At 41.0% G+C, this 17,712-nt stretch overlaps 1 protein-coding gene across 2 annotated transcripts in view; it reads right to left on the bottom strand.

Moving 5' to 3' along the window:
• LOC146000163 (putative helicase mov-10-B.1) overlaps nt 1-17,712 on the bottom strand; it is a 111,142-nt gene that overhangs the window by 47,142 nt on the left and 46,288 nt on the right. For both annotated transcript variants that reach the window (XM_083137505.1, XM_083137511.1), the window contains exons 8-13: nt 17,473-17,632; nt 13,779-13,939; nt 10,946-11,140; nt 10,222-10,369; nt 9,540-9,685; nt 7,803-7,919 (exon numbers count right to left, since the gene is read on the bottom strand). In XM_083137505.1, coding sequence (XP_082993631.1) covers nt 7,803-7,919; nt 9,540-9,685; nt 10,222-10,369; nt 10,946-11,140; nt 13,779-13,939; nt 17,473-17,632 — 927 coding nt within the window. The remainder of the gene's footprint in view (nt 1-7,802; nt 7,920-9,539; nt 9,686-10,221; nt 10,370-10,945; nt 11,141-13,778; nt 13,940-17,472; nt 17,633-17,712) is intronic.

Below are 17,712 nucleotides of genomic sequence, written 5' to 3'. Positions count from 1 at the left end.
GAGGACAAAATCCCGAATTTTGTCTAGGTGTGTGGTAGATGAATCAACCGTGGTGGGCTTGTAGGTCGATGAATCAGAGAGTTGACGGGAGGCTTCCGCCACGTAGTCAGAGGAGTTCATGACTACTGTGGTGGACCCTTTATCGGCAGGGAGGATTTTGATGTGCGGGTTCTTGCGGATGGACCGGAGGGCTTGGTGCTGGGCTTGGGTTAGATTGTGGTGGGAAGAGGAGTTTTGGAGGTATGTACTGTCGGAAACATTGTTGACAACAGAGGTGATGTATCTTTCAAGGGGGTGGTTGTTGGGGAGGGAGGGGGGATCATGGGGGGGCAGAATTTGAGGAGACTGGGATGCATGTCTGAGGGATTAGCATTGGAGGGGTGGATTCTTGGGCCAAAAATAAGTCCACCTAAGTCTGCGGGTGAAAGTTTGTATGTCAAATAGTAGCCGGAAATTGTTAGGGGTGGAGGCTGGGGAGAAGGTAAGACCTTTGGAAAGAACGTCAATTTCGGTGGTTGTGAGGTTGTGGTTGGAAAGGTTCAAGACGGAGGTGCAGTTAGTGGGTGGTTGGGGGTGAGGAATGTCAGTATGCTGGGGGCATCTTTTGTCCGAGGACTGGTGCTCTTCTGTGGTGTGGTGGGAGGGGGGCATGGTTCAGTGTCAACGCGAGTGACTGTGTCTGAAGTACGTCACAGGCTGCGTGCTTACATACGTAACCAGGGAGGCAATTTTAATGGGATTTGTAGTTTTTGTAACGGTTAATTCTGACAACCTGGAATCATGAGAATGGTAAATAACATTATTATTTCACTCATTTTCGTTCCTTTATTTCTCACAACCGACAACTTCTTTTCATTTTACAAAGAGGTCTACAACGCACCTTCTCCGCTTTTAATTCAGATTTTTCCCCCAACCCGTGTGCCAGTTGACAATATTTGTATATTTTTGGAGAGCTTATGAAACGAGAAAGTTTTTTCCGTAATTTTTACGCTAAGTGTGTTGCCAATTTTTTGAGTAATCCTCTTCGATTTAAATGATAATTTCCAAATTTCTTCATGACGTGTGCACCAATGACTGTTTCTTTCTGTGAGTATTGGAATTATGGGCATGATTTTTTTCCCCAGTAGTCACTCACTCGTCAGCTGTAAGCAACGTGTCGATTAAGTGTCCAGGGTGTAGTAGTTTTTTCACAATTTATTATTTTTTGGTCGCAAGTCGGAATATTTCACAAAATCTACAAACTGCAATAACTCGAAACCCATTGATTTTCGACCCACGGTGCATAGGGTCAAAATTGTTGCAAATGTGCTCTAGTATTACCCCTTTCCAAGAAAAGGTCCAATTACCAATTACCAAAAATTATATATAATGGATAAAAGCAAGGAGGGCCAAAAGGGCCAAGTAAAAATCAAAGAAGGTAAAAGGAAACACTCACCGGACAGTAGAAAAAAATCAAAATTTTCGCTAATTTCATAGCATCATCGGTGTGAGGAGAAATGGACGGAACCGGAAGTTGGGGCACTGCAGAGTTGCCAGGTCCCCATCGAAGAAGAAGCGGTGCGTAGAACGAAAAAAACACTGTTTCGTCACCAGGCTCATCGTAAACTGTGAGTGTGTGGGATGAGCTGGGATGGAGGGAGGGAGGGTGGGCAGGAGGGATGGACATTACTGGGTGGCCTTGTTCAAGCCAGGTGGAGTGGTTGCACTCATGGCCGATATATAGGCCCTCTCCCATCTTTTGCGAACAGAGGTGTTGGCTGCTTGGGGTAGGAGATGGATAATCGCTACCCGGAAGCAGTCGTTGAAACTGATGTTGTGGTGGTTGGTGTGGACGGCGACAGTGAAGTTCAGGTTGTGGGTGGAGGAGCAGTGGTTATTGATGCGGAGGTTGAGGGACGTTGATGTTTCTCCCAGGTAAAAATCACCACAGATGTTGCAGGTGAGGATGTAGATAAGGTTTGAGGCATGGCAGGTCCCTTTGGAATGGAGGGTAAATTTGCCAGTGGCCGTGTGCACCTGGAGGGTGTGATAAGTGATGAGGATGGGGCAGGTCTTGCACCTGGGGCGGTTGCATTTATGGGCAGGGGGGTGTTGGATGTGTGGTGAAGGAGTGTTGTGGACCAGGATGTTTTGGAGGTTGGGGGAGGCTTTTTAAAAACCACTCTGGGTTTGTTTGAGATATAGGCCTAACACCCAAACTGCCATTTTCTGGCATGCCCCCAAGCATAAAACCCACGATTTTCTCACTAGCGAGAAATTTCGCTATTGAACTGACCCATGCCATGTACCGATCCCAGCTAAATCGCACCCGAGAACTGTCCATCTCTATTCAATCCCTTACCAAAATCCTGTTGCTGACCCCAGGTAACCACCATCACAAAATAGACTCCTTCTGGTTCACCGCCCATTCCATTGCCAGTGACCTTAACACTAAACACCTCCAAAAACTCTCCAATCTCTGCCATCAAGCTTTTCAGACCGGCTGCACCCTTCCCCTTCCACTGCTGCCCAATATCAGTCCCACACCAACATGCCCGCTATTACCCAACCCCCCTTTACCATTGCCCACCCCTCCCACACCACCACAGACCCCCCCTGAAAACCAAAACTGTACTCCCACACATCGCACCCTGGGAAACAACCAGTCCACGGACAAACCTACCCCTACCAGATCCATGACCACCAATAACCCTAACCCACTCAAAAACAACCAGACTGTACTCAATTTATCCAGCCATAAACTGAGCACTGATGAAATAGCTGTTTTATCCAAAGGCCTCACCTTCTCCCCCCAACCAATTCCGCCTACTTTTTGACATAAACACATTTGCTCGCAACCTCCGATGGCAACATTTCTGGGCCAAAAATTCCTCACTCCAAACTACCACCAGTGAAACCCACCCGAGCCTCCTTCAATTTAGCACCCCCTCCTCCCAAGATCCCTGCCCACCAACCACCCCTTGGAAAGATACATCACTGCCGTCATTTCCACCACCTCTGACAGCTCATTCTTGAATAACTTTCACAACCAACCTAACAGAAAGCTCTCAGAGACCTCCACAACAACCACAACATCAAATCCTCCCAGCTGACAAGGGGTCCACCACAGTGGTCTTGAACTCTCAAGACTACCTGGCGGAAGCCAATCGCCAGCTCGCTGACCCCTCCACCTACAAACCCGCCACAGTTGACCTATCCGCCGAACACCTCAACAAAATCCAGGACTTCATCCACACCCGCAGCCCCCCTGAAGGCCTAACAGCTCGTACCACCGCCATGTTAATACCCGACAATCCCCGCACCCTCACCTTCTATCTATTGCCCAAAATCCACAAACCTGGCAACCCTGGTAGACCCATTGTGTCCAGCTATAACTCACCCACAGAAAGAATCTCAGCCTTTGTTGACTCCCATCTCCAGCCTCTTGTGAAAGCTCTGCCCTCCTACCTCCGTGACACCAACCACTTCCTCCAGAAAATCAGCACCCTTCCACGATTGCCCCCAAATACCATCCTTGCCACCATCGATGTCACTTCCCTATACACAAACATACCTCACTCCCATGGCCTCCACTCCATAGAATTCTATCTCAATAGCAGACCCAAACTTCACAACCCCAGCACAAACTTCCTGACCTACCTAGCCCACCTTGTCCTCACTTGTAACAACTTCACCTTTGAAAACCAAAATTTCCAACAGATCCGAGGTACAGCCATGGGTACCAGAATGGCCCCATCCTATGCAAACCTCTTCATGAGCAAACTTAAGCAAGATTTTTTGGCTACCCAACCCCTCCTCTGGCTCCGCTTCATCGACCACATCTTCATGCTCTGGACACATGGAGAACCATGCTTGTCAGCTTTCCTTGACCAACTTAACCACTTCCGTTCCCTAAAATTCACCTGGATGCACTCCCCCAACCAGATCACCTTCCTGGATGTGGACGTGCACATCGAGGGAGGACACCCGACTACCTCCATCCACATAAAACCCACCAACCACATTTCTACATACCTACACTTCTCCAGCTCCCACCCGTTCCACACCAAAAAAGCCATTCCATTCTCTCTGGTCCTCAGGGGACAGCACCTGAACACTTCACCCACCTCCCGCCAGAATTATAACCTCCGCCTACACCAGACCCTGGTTAACCGTGGATATCCCTCCATCCTGGTCACCAAGCAAATATCGCGAGCTGCCTCACATACCACTACCACCAAGAAACCTGCTGCCACCAACCCACCTGCACTCATCACCCAATATCATCCCCACCTCAACAAAATCAGGCACACACTGCACTCTCTTCTCCCAATTCTCCACAGTGATCCGGAAACCAAAAAAATATTTCCCAACAAACCCAGAGTGGTTTTCAAACGCCCCCCAACCTCCAAAACATCCTGGTCCACAACACTCCTTCACCACACATCCAACAACCCCCCGCCCATAAATGCAACCGCCCCAGGTGCAAGACCTGCCCCATCCTCATCACTTATCACACCCTCCAGGTGCACACGGCCACTGGCAAATTTACCCTCCATTCCAAAGGGACCTGCCATGCCTCAAACCTTATCTACATCCTCACCTGCAACATCTGTGGTGATTTTTACCTGGGAGAAACATCAACGTCCCTCAACCTCCGCATCAATAACCACTGCTCCTCCACCCACAACCTGGACTTCACTGTCGCCGTCCACACCAACCACCACAACATCAGTTTCAACGACTGCTTCCGGGTAGCGATTATCCATCTCCTACCCCAAGCAGCCAACACCTCTGTTCGCAAAAGATGGGAGAGGGCCTATATATCGGCCATGAGTGCAACCACTCCACCTGGCTTCAACAAGGCCACCCAGTAATGCCCATCCCTCCTGCCCACCCTCCCAGCTCATCCCACACACTCACAGTTTACGACGAGCCTGGTGACGAAACAATGTTTTTTTCGTTCTACGCACAGCTTCTTCTTCGATGGGAACCTGGCAACTCTGCTGTGCCCCAACTTCCGGTTCCGTCTATTTCTCCTCACACAGATGATGCTATGAAATTAGCGAAAATTTTGATTTTTTTTCTACTGTCCGGTGAGTGTTTCCTTTTACCTTCTTTGATTTTTACTTAGCCCTTTTGGCCCTCCTTGCTTTTATCCTATATATATATATATATTTAATTTAAGGTGTGGAGTTTACATTTGCCATTTCACATACTCGGACTTGAAATACATCTACAAACAGAAGTCACAGATATTATGGGATACACTAATCTACAAAAAATTATGAATTGTATAAAATTTCAAACTTAAATTTATCTAATCAACTTCAAGATATCTTATCTTGCAATAACATTCTCCAGGGCTCGAAAAATTCCGGCCGCCAGGTCGCCATCATTATGCTTTAATATGTACGAAATTTTGATGATTTAAGTTCAAATTGCAGTACAGTGTAAGTTAGCAAATGTTTTTTTTTTTAAATCAACGTTGTGAACATTCCATAGAGTCTGTAATAATTTCTTACTCTTTGTCCCCCAACATCCCATTTCCAGTTTTCTCGAATGATTTAGCGATGTTTTGAATACCATGATGCTCAGCTTCTTATACAGTGTTTGTCAAAAGTTGCACAACCCAAACTTTGAAAATGTGTATCATGAAAACCGTAAGAGATATTTACACCAGGTTTTCTGCATTATAAAATCTCATCCATTGAGATATTTTTGAATGCTTAAAATTATCAGTTTTCTCCATACAGAAAATTTAGATAAATTAATAACTTGCGGAAGGCAGCGTTAAAATTTTTTCAGAAATGCACTTCTGAATTAGAAAAATACGTAAGAAATTATCGAAGGGTCATAATTAGATGTCTGATGACTGATGCCATGTCAATCTGTCATTTGCGACCAATATTGGTTATGTGCAACATTTGATGGATTTTTTATTAGCGATTTTATGGGTTGAGTGAAAAAGTGCCATTTTTGGGACATATTTGGCAATGCTAACAGGTTGAAATATTGTCAACAGACTCATGCCACATGTGCCTGAGTATTGGCTACACATTTACGTGAAAAATCATAAACCATTCTCTTTGAGAGAATCCTAGTCTGCCTCTGGTTACACTGAATTCTCTTTGCTCACTTTCGACGCTACTATGCCAGTTATTTTAATTGATTCAGCATGGCGTATTCTTTGGAGCAGCACGTGTTCATTGCTGAAGAATATTTTACTACTCATTCTTACACTCATGTGCAAGAGGTTTTCCAAGTAAAATCCCCTGCTTCTGCTGTACCTCACAAAGCAACTGTTTTAAGATTGACTAGTCAAACACCAACAAATGATCCCACAAATTGTTAAGAGTTGGTATTATTATTGAAGATTAGGCACACATAGAAGATGTACTCTAGAAATTTTCAGCAAAAAATGCAGACTCGAACCTGAGTCTCTGGCATACCGTATGATTTCTCTAACCACTGAGCTACCAAGCCGGCCTGACCTCGCCTGATTTCTCACTGTCACTGTTTTACCTGTGTGGAATTGTCTCTGCCAGTGCTACTGCAACAGGATCTGTTGCCTTTGAAACACAGTAGACATTGACGTTGCCTGGTTCTTCCCAGTGTACAGATCTTAATCCATTTTTCGCTGAAAATTTCTATGTAGCACATTTCCTGTGTGTACCTCATCTTCAATAATTAACATCTCTACGGACAGCGGGCTTGTAGCTCAGTGGTTAGAGCAATGGCACGGTATATCAGAGACCCATGTTAGAGTCCTGGTCGAACCTGCATTTTTCGCTGAAAATTTCTACATCGGTACATATTGTTGAAAATCCAATTCTCAGATGCTTTCAGCAAATTAACAATATTTTTTTAAAATAATGTAATTGCTTTTATTTGAATACATGCTGACATAAATTTATTAACCCAGTGATAGCGTACATAATTAGTTTAGTGCAGAAAACCTGGTGTAAATACCTCTTACGGTTTTCAAGAGAGATATATATTTTCAATGTTTGGGTTGTGCGACTTTTGAAACACACTGTAGTATACACAATTGCTAGTAGGTAGTTTCCTGGTGCCTGATTTTCAGATCTGGCACCTAGCTTTGTAGAAAATTTTTCGAGCACTGGACAGATAGATAGATTTTTGTTTAAAAATATTTTTGAATTACATTAGAATATTAAATTACATGTTATGTTAACACAAAATAAAGGTTTTTGACAAAACTTTTTGAAAAAAAAAAACACTGAATTTTGCATAATTTCCAGGATAATTTCACTCTGCAAAAGTGTCGCACGACATTTTGGTCTTTCACAGGGTCCTTAAAAATGCCAGAAAAGTATCGCCAGGTATAGGCAAATAAATTCTAGCCGATACCGATATATCGGAATCGGTATCGGCTGTCCTAAATTTTTCACGTCTAGGGAGAAAAATTCATGTAGAATTAACACATAATTCCCGGAGCCAATAATTCATGCATAATTCCCAGAATTCAAGGAATTCCTGGTGGGTATCCACCCTGTGAATGTACTGTATAATGTGGAAATTCAGCTGTCTGAATTATTGGCAGAGACAGAGGAAAGATCATGACCCTTTTTCTTCGTTAGGCTGCTGAATCCCCAGATGTTTTAAAGGTTATCAACTACCATCCCAAATTATAATGAGAGAATTTAGTTTTGCCACTTACTAAATAAACACTGCTCATGTTCCAGTGATAACAGAGCTCTTGAACATAATACACTGTCATATTGGATGTAACTTACTAATAAATGCCTCACAATTTCCTTGATTCAAACCCTAAGATGGCACCTTCTAGATTGTCTTACCTTCCAGCTCCTGTCAGGGTACAGATAACAATTCTGTACTTTGGAATGTCATGTGGCAGGTAGTACTCTTTGTCTTTGTAGTTGCTCCATGGCTTAACATCGTCTGGAACAGTGTTCCTAGACAATTGGAAGAAATAGAAATAGCACATGTAAAAGGAAATCAAAACTTATCCCGCCTATCTCTCCTGCACTCCCCCTTCCCCCCAAAAAGTTTACACAAAATATTTTTCCTATACAATAAAGGGCATCCACATAGTAACTTAATAATACTGTAAAAAAATGTTGGTAATAGTTTCACAGCAGCCAGCAAACTAGTATGGCACAGGGAGGATAAATACTACATATTTATAATATACAGGGTGTCATTTTAATGGCACCCACGGAGCACAGATTCGTATAAAGGACATCAAGACAAAACGTTTCTCAGTAACATTTTTCTCGGTGCGTAGTTCCGGCGCTACAGCCGCTCAAAAAAGACAGTTTTGCCGCCTGGATGCTGGCAACCCAACACAACATTTTATTGTATCTGTGACGTCATTTCCTGCGACGAAACAGTGCACGGCAGGGTTGCAAGGAACACACAAATTTTGTGAAAAATGACAAACTACCAACCACATTATTTGCTGTAAAACGAAATGAGAAAGGCGTCCAGTAGACCGAAGATCAGCAGTTATCTCAGGTGAAGGGGAAGTGAAGCAATGATATGAGAAAACTTATTCGAAATGAAGTGTCAATATCGGATTTTGTCTCAGCCTACATGTCAAATATCAACAATAATTAATTTTATTAGACTTGAAGCTTACATGTTGCTCTTTACACCCAGCTACATGTAAAATATTTGCAAATCTTGTTGCAAGGTTGTGGTACTTTTGTGCTGATAATGGAAGTATCTGAAGTTCACGTTGTTACATTATGGCTAAAACACGTACAACCACAGTAACAATCCAATGATGAATCAGTAGCATATTTACTAGCCTGTTTACAGTTGCAAAATATTACATGTGTGTCCGGTGCGTAGATAAACACGGTCGTCAGTGTGTTTGTTTTGCTACTACATATATCCCTGTATTTTCAACCATTTTGGCACTTGCCTCATAATGCCCTGAATATACAGGATATTGTGTGTTGCTTACCTTTGGAATTTTGATTTTTTTTTTCATTTCTATTTTGTCATCTGTGCAGTGTGTCACAGACAACTAGTATCAGAAGGACGAAGTGGATAGACTAAATTGTAGATGCCAACTTGGTAACTAGATTTGCAAATATTAGACATGTAAGCAGAGACTAAATTCGATATGACCACTTCCACTTGAATTCTACTTTCTTTCTACCATTTTTCGTATTGTTTGCTTACTTCCTGTTTGGAACGCATCGCTTCACGACTGGATATGTCACAAATGCAATCAAATGTTGTGTGTGGTTGCCAGCATTCAGGCATCAAAATGGGCTTTTTTTGGGTGACTGTAGCGCCAAAATTACGCACCGAGGAAAATGTTACTAAGAAAAGTTGTTTGTCCTCTGTACATTTCCGTGGTCCGTGGGCACCATTAAAATGACACCTTGTATAATTACAAAATGTTCTTCATCTACAGTTCATTACATAAGTAATACAAGAAATACAAATATTCACCAAGTAAATATAGCATCATTTTATTACACAACAGTAACAATATGATAATTATGCCATTTTAATAGCACTCCTCCATTTCAACATGATCACTGAGATCCATTACTTACCAATCACGCGTAGATGAATGCAATCTCAAAAGCTCCCTCTGCTTCTCCTTGTCCATCTTAGGACCCAACAGCCGAGTGAGAAGGTCACAAGCAGCATTCGATGATGAACACACTATGATGTAGGATTCTGCAAACACCTTCTTCACCTATATGGAAAAAGATATTAAGTACAATAATAACTACCAATATTAATTATATAAATAAACATTGCATGTATTAATAAGATCCACACTTCAGCTGATACATATTTATTTCAATTCTGATTGATAAAAAAGTGATTTCTTCATTGCTTTTAAATTACCAGCATGCCAGCACATACGCTATTTGTACCTGTCGCACAATTAAATACTGAGGACAGGACCCTAAGAATGAAATAAAATTTCTTTCAAAAACTTTCTCACTGAATTTCTAAAACTTCCACTCCTTACCAACAACTGAAACTATAATTTCTCCAAGAATAAAATCTCCACACTTAGGCTAAAAACTGAGGCTATAAAGGGGCACTCAGCATACCGCTTATAAAACAATAAGATGGATGGAAGATAGTTTAATTAAACTATTATATATTGATATGGATAAACACAGGATTCCCACAGCAGATTATACTGGTCATGGGTTCAAATGCAGAGCCTTGTTGAGATTGATAAAAAATATGCCCAACAGTTAACATTTCAAACCTCACCTGTAATATAGCTTCAACAACTGTAATGGTTTTTCCTGTACCAGGAGGACCAAATATCAAGTATGGAGCTGGACGAGAGGTTCCTAAAAGAATGTTCACCACTGCTGTTTTCTGTTCTGGATTGCTTCGAACTCTCTTATCATCAAACCTATGTAAAAAGTACACAAAGACAGTTGAATTATTTTCTTGCACAAATTTTGGTGCTCACTGTCACCATTCACTGAAGGCTGTTCATCGACATTAAATACATTTTATAACAGTCCAAGTATATAACCACTTTTTGCCCATAGTTGTGTTACATTGTTTCAGGCTGGTTCAATAGATGTCACTTGTATGTATATGCTGATGTTCTTTTGTTGTCAGTTTGTAATTTCCTTTACATAGGTGGATCTATCCTTGGTCTGTTGCAAAGGACTTCATTACTTTCTTTTATAACGCACTTGCTTATTTAGTTACTCAGCGAGGTATAAGCAGATTTGGTTTAAAATTCCATTGATGGTTCTACACCTTAAAATTCCATTGATGGTTCTACACCAATGATGAAACTGACGAAGGGACACTCACAAAGAAAACCTATGACCAGGATGGGACTGAACTTGGGAATCCTGGCATTGCAGTACACCTTGCTAACTACTCAGCCAAGGAGGTAAGCACATACAATTATAGTCCAATCATACAATCCCCAACAGTGTTTATTTGCCAATAAATATCATTTTCTACTTACCTGAGACTTTCCTTTGCTTCATTACTTAAAAGGTCAGGATATGTACCACATTCTGGAAAGCATTCAGGAAACGCAATGTAAAGCATATCTCTGTACACCAAATTGTCAACAGCTCTGTGCATGGTCACAATTGGATACCTTGAGGTTGTAAAACGAACATCGAAAGGCAGATCTGGATCATAGAGCTCAGTGAACCTGGAAAATAAGAAGTGATATCATACTTGACACTGATGCAGGAATGAGCTATGAAGCCCCTGCTTTAAAGCCCCTGGCACATGGTACTTATTTCTATGCAGAAAGCAACAAGAACAAATATCCTCTGAATATCACATCCAAGCACTCAGGCAAAAATGTTCAACTGCAACACTTGAATTAACACTTTTGTCAATACAATGAGTCAGTCACATCTTCTACCAGGTGTGCCGGTTAATAATTCTTAATTTCGTCGCTGGATGGCGCTGGAAGGAAGGGTTGGTGCACAGTCTGTTACGTCAGTGTGTTGCCAGGACAGTACCTGTCAAAATGCCGTAGATGTGCAACCAAGTGGGAGTGATCGTTATATTGGATTTGTGTCATAAACATGTCGACCTTCAAACCAAATAAGGAGCATGTGTGGCAAGTTCTGCTTTTCTTGTTCAATCAAAAGAAAAACACGAGTGAAAGCCATCGTATCCTTGTGGAAACGTACGGTGACAATGTCCTAAAGCAAGACGCATGTGTGCGTTGGTTTCGACAATTCAAAAGTGGTGATTTTGACTTGAAAGACAAAGATCGCCCGGGCCAGCCGAAAAAATTCCAAGATGCCGAATTGCAAGCACTGTTGGACGAAGATGATACGCAAACGCAACAACAACTGGCAGAGAAGTTAATGTTGGATCGCCAAACCATATCTGATCTTCTTCATGCCCTCATCACATACAGCGAAAGGCATCACACACACCATTTCTGCACTTGGCTGGAAATTCTTGCCCCACCCACCATACGCAACAGACTTAGCCCCTTCGGACTACAACTTGTTTTTATCGATGTCTCGCTAACTTTCCCAGCAACACTTCAAGAATTACGAAGATGTCGAACAATGGCTTGCTGACTGGATCACCTCAAAATGTGAACGATTTTTCTGGTAGGGCATCCACAATTTGACGGACAGATGGGCAAAATGTATAGCTAGCGATGGCGCATACTTTGAATAAAGCATTTGTTACCTTTCTCCCCAGATACAGTTGTTTTCTTTCGGATCAATTAAGAATTATTAACAGACACACCTGGTACACTGAAAAATGAATATGTGCACTTGCATTAAAACAAAACAGTAACATTTAATTTTTTCTTGCCAGTGTCCAGAACCATCTACAAACTGCTGTTTTATTTGCGATTTTTTACTGCAATGATATGCACAGAAAAATTGTTTGAATGCCAATGAAAAATAAGTTTTTAACCTCTTGAAGCTTGAAGACTACCAGTCCATAACGTGCACCAGTGTGTAAATACTCCTTTGATGAACACTGGTCCTTAACGTGGAACAGCACCTCCTGATGGTATTTAACATGTCTCCCAGGTTTGAGATCCGGTGGAAGCACATAGCAGTTCGGATCCCACTTTAAACTGTAGGTAAAGTCCTGATCAGCCTTACTGGGTATAAAGTGGACTTACAACACAAACTCATTCATTCAGTCAGTCGGTATAACACATGCTGCATCTTCAAAACAAATTACGATATTTTAGGTTTTCTTTTGTTTAGTAACAAAGTTTGCGACATACTAGAGTAGCAAAACTACAGTCATATTTAGTGTTTTTTAAAGATTTTTTTTATAAAAGTTAATTTTTTCAGAAAAAGCTTTCTGGCATAAGACATATGGATGCAAATTGCTTGAAATTTGGTAATCATGACAAAAGACCATTCTTCGATGACGTGACTACCAGCCTCACATTTTGAAAAAAAGGAATGAAATACTGTAAAAAGATATTGGAACCAATAGGCTCACTATTACCACTAATTAACAACAGTCCAATTTCCAAAATTTCCAAGAATTTTCACATTTTTCCCCCAAAATGTTTTTTGTGGGCTTTTTTATCTACAGAGTGACATGTTTTCAAAATGTATTTGCATCCATAGGGCTTACAACAAAATTGAGGTCCTATTTATTGTCACTATCACATTTATTTAGTATAACTCAAAATCAAATAAATTTCCTTTCATACACACATGCCTGTTTGTATGAATGCTAATTATACAGGGTGTCTCAAAAGTAACAGTGAAAACTGACACAGGTGAAAGTACACGATAATAAAAGCAAGTAAACATGGATCTGCAAAAGAGCCGTTTGAGATAATTGTGAATGTGTCATTACAAGCCGTCACTGACTTCATTTTTTGTAAATGTCGTCCTAGTTGGTAAAATCTGGATACAAGCTGTCACTGATTGCATTTTGTAAACACAGAGTGCTTTACTCCTTGCATGTTCCGAGGTTTGCTCTTTGTTTACAAAAGAGAACATTTCCGAGAGGTGGCGTTGTAATCAAACAGGATGGATACAATCAGCACACAGTCTAATCGTACTGTGGGATTTATTTTTCTTACTGTATTATTAGCATTTTACCAACTAGGACGACGTTTACAAACAATGAAGTCAGTGGCGGCTTGTAACCACACATTCGCGATTATCTCGAAAATGGCTCATTTGCAGACCCATGTTTACTGAGACTTTTTTGCTTCTATTATCGTGTACTTTCACCTGTGTCAGTTTGTGCTATTACTTACGAGACACCCCTGTTTAAAAAGGTTCCAGAATTATAATTAAAACAACATTCTTCAGAATATTTAGTGTACTTACTCCTCAGAAAATCCAACATGAATAAATTCATCTCTCACATCATGTACAATGCCTTCATACTGCACAGGTTCAACATCTGTGGGTTTCTCCCCAAGTCGAACTCTGGCATATATGAAATCACCTTTCAAGATGGAGGGTCTCTTCTCTGACAACCCAGGCACCTGCAAAGAAATTACTATCTGTATGAAGTTCCATAGCATGATTTGATTTGTACAGGGTGTATCAGAAGTCCCTTACCATCCATTGTAAAATCCACAGTGATGTATTTTCATGGAATTTGATATGGGCGATACATAATAGGCCTAGGGGAACACCTTTTGGAGTATGTCACGCGGACGGCTGCCTCTTGAATTCAACTTTTTTATTTTTTATTTAAATGATAGGTGGGTCATGTGATAAATGACCATAGGCTAGAATTTCATCAGGATGTCAAATCTGAAATCAGATTTCATGTAACTTCATTTGTGAAAAGTTATTGGCAACTGAAAGTGATGTTTACCTGCTTGTTGCGAGTGCTGAACCATGCCGTTAACAACTGAGGAACGCATCCAGATCGTCAAACTGTGGGATGGGAGAAGTGCCTGTGCAGTGGCTGCCGATTCCAACCTGAGTCATCCAGAATGTCACCCTGTGTCACATGTTGCAGTGGCAGAGTTATTAACCATATTCGAGGAGACTGGCATGGTCTTGGACAGACTGCGTAGTGGACGACTGTGGACAGTCACAGATGAAGCACAAGCTACGGCAGTGTTGGCCTCCTTCTCGATGTTACTGCAACGAAGCATACGTCGTATAGCAATGAAATGTGCTATGAATCACAGTTCAGTGTACAGGGTGCTACAGAGGCACAAGTGGCATCTGTGTAAGATGCAAATGCAGCAACACCTCTCCGAGGACGATCCTTTTCCTTTTTTCATTCAAGGAAATTTAAATGCGGAACGATACCTGGGTATGCTACAGGAACAGATACTGCCAGTTCTGATGTCGGAAGGTGGTACATTTCGCAGGTTTTTTCTTCATTATGGCATCCAGGTGTGTCAGTACCTGGATGAACAATTTCCTGGGGCATGGATTGGTCGACGTGGGCCCGTTGAATGGCTTGCACGATCACCAGACCTAATGCCAATGAACTTCTACCTATGGGGACACGTTAAAGCTATGGTGTATGGTGTGAAAATTTGTGATCTTCCTCATCTGAAACAACGTATCATGGCTGTCTTTGAGCAAATTTTACCAGATACCTTGCTCGGTGTACACAGACATTGGGAGAATTGTCTGCACACGTGCATTGCCCAACACGGACAACATGTGGAGCACATTCTGTAAGAGGTAAACATCACTTTCAGTTGCCAATAACTTTTCACAAACAAAGTTACATGAAATATGATTTCAGATTTGACATCCTGACGAAATTCTAGCCTATTGTCATTTATCACATGACCCACCTATCATTTAAATAAAAAATAAAAAAGTTGAATTCAAGATGGCAGCCGTCCGCGTGACATACTCCAAAAGGTGTTCCCCTAGGCCTATTATGTATCACCCATATCAAATTCCAAGGGGTGGCAAGGGACTTCTGATACACCCTGTATTTTCTATGCTGTAAAACAATGTCAAACAAGTTTTTACAAAAAAAATAATATACGAGGGTTATTTTTTAAGTAAGGTCCGTTTTGCAATAAAAATGAAGGAAGTAAATGTTTTTCAAAAAAACATTTATTTTCTGAATTTACATACACTTATCTATTTTTCTACATAATTTCCTTGCCGGTTTAAACATTTATCGTAACTAACTACGAGTTTTTGGATACCCTCCTCATACAACTCTGCCGCCTATGATGATAGCCAGTTACTCACGGTCGTTCACTTCTTCATCACTTGCCGCCCAGGAAGGTCTTCAGATCGCAGAAGAGGTGGTAGTTGCTAGGCACAAGGTCTGGACTGTATGGCGGATGATCGAATACCATCCAGCCAAAATATTCGATCAGATCTTGAGTTTGAGCCGCAGCATGTGGGTTTGCACTGTCATGAATCAGTATGACACCGGCGACAGCATTTCACGCCCTTTGTTCTGTATTGCTCGAAGAAGTTTTCTTAGGGTCTCACAGTAGGAAGCAGAGTTAATTGTTGTCCCTTGCAGCAAAAAGTCCACTAACAATCACCCTGCCTGTCCCAAAACACAGTTGCCATGATCTTGCACTTTGAACGAGTCTGTTGTGCTTTCATTTTGATCGGCGATTGTGTGATGACCATCCACCATACAGTCCAGACCTTGCACCTAGTGAGTACCACCTCTTTCCATCTGAAGACCTTCCTAGGCGGCAAGCGTTGAGACACTGATGAAGAAGTGAAAACATCCGTATGTAACTGGCTATCATCACAGGCGGCAGAGTTCTATGAGGAGGATATCCAAAACCTCGTAGTAATGTTTAAACCGGCAAGGAAATTATGTAGAAAAATAGAGAAGTGTATGTATATTCAGAAAATAAATGTTTTTTTTGAAAAACATTAAATTCCTTCGTTTTTATTGAAAAACTGACCTTATTTAAAAAATAACCCTTGTATAAACATTTACAGTGTTCACCTCTCGCACAGTTGAACCTTGATTTTACGTTCCTGGATTTCCCATTTTCCCACATTATACATTCAATCTTGATGGTCCCAACATAGCAAAATGTTGTAAAACTTTCCTCGATTTTACATTTTCCTGCATTTTAAGTTGTTTTTATTTTAGCTTGGTCCCTGGAGAAATAAAACTAACGTTTCACTGAATATATTTCATATATTGTCATGTGAGAACCAGAGGGACGTTAACTCCAATTTATCAAACTTACATGACAGAGGAAATAATATTCTTGGGAATATTTCTTACTCCACCTTACAGCTAAGAATTAGAAATGAAAATATATCGAATTGACTCCAAATAGAGATCTTCAGAGGAATTTATTTAAAACAAAACCGAAATCGCATTTTTGGAATTACGTTCCTGTGGTTCTCATACGACGATATAATCATGGCCATCTTCAGGTAAGTACAGTGGAACACAGACTTTATGTTTCTCGATTTTACATTTTCCTGCATTACACATTCAATCTTGATGGTTCCAACAGCAAATTGCTTTTTTTTTTTTTTTTTACGTTGGTTTCCTGAAAAACTTAAAATCAAGGTTCCACTGTACAGAAGAAAGATGGTCAAGTCTTGTGGTTCAACTTTTTCCTTATTTTCCGATACATTTCTATCAGTTTTGGCTAATCAGGCCAGTGAGGAGAAAATGGGGATTGCGTGAAACTCATGAAGACATGTACAAAGGTACATTCATGTCAAGGCCAGGAGTTGAACCTAGATCCCTTAGTTAGGAAGTTAGTGAGTCAATGACACATCCCAATCTAACCCAGAGGCAGCTCAACTCTCTTTTACTCATGACAAAATGTCTGATAGTCAATATTGCATAATAAAATATTATGTGAAGATGATTTTGAAACATGCTGCTAATATACATATTAAATTGCAAGGTGCAAGTTGTGTTTTAAAGAAGCACGTTTTAGCTGTAATTACACATATATTGACCTAATAATGACTGACTTCTCTTAACTCTGCCTAAACACTATACAATGAACTTGCGTTCATATCATTGAATAACAAGTTATCATAAATGAAGCACAGAGAGCATGTAATCTGATGCACATCCCCTTACCTCCAACTTAAACATTGGACTATCTTCCACTTTCTTGAAATACACGCTTGTCATATTGTAGCTGTCCATCTTGATAACTTCATCCCATTCCTCAATGTGAAGAAGGGTGTGGAACCATTTCTTGTAGTTATCAATTTCAAGTTCACCATCAAAGAGTGTTCTACAAAAAAGGTACAAGCAGTGAAGGTAAACACTAAACAGCAAATATTCACTTAGTTGTTTGTTCTGTCTCTTAACACT

Source organism: Lepisma saccharinum, chromosome 1, assembly GCF_977018435.1.
Source record: "Lepisma saccharinum chromosome 1, izLepSacc3.1, whole genome shotgun sequence".
Classification (NCBI taxonomy): domain Eukaryota; kingdom Metazoa; phylum Arthropoda; class Insecta; order Zygentoma; family Lepismatidae; genus Lepisma; species Lepisma saccharinum.
This window is presented reverse-complemented; position numbering and strand designations above follow the sequence as displayed.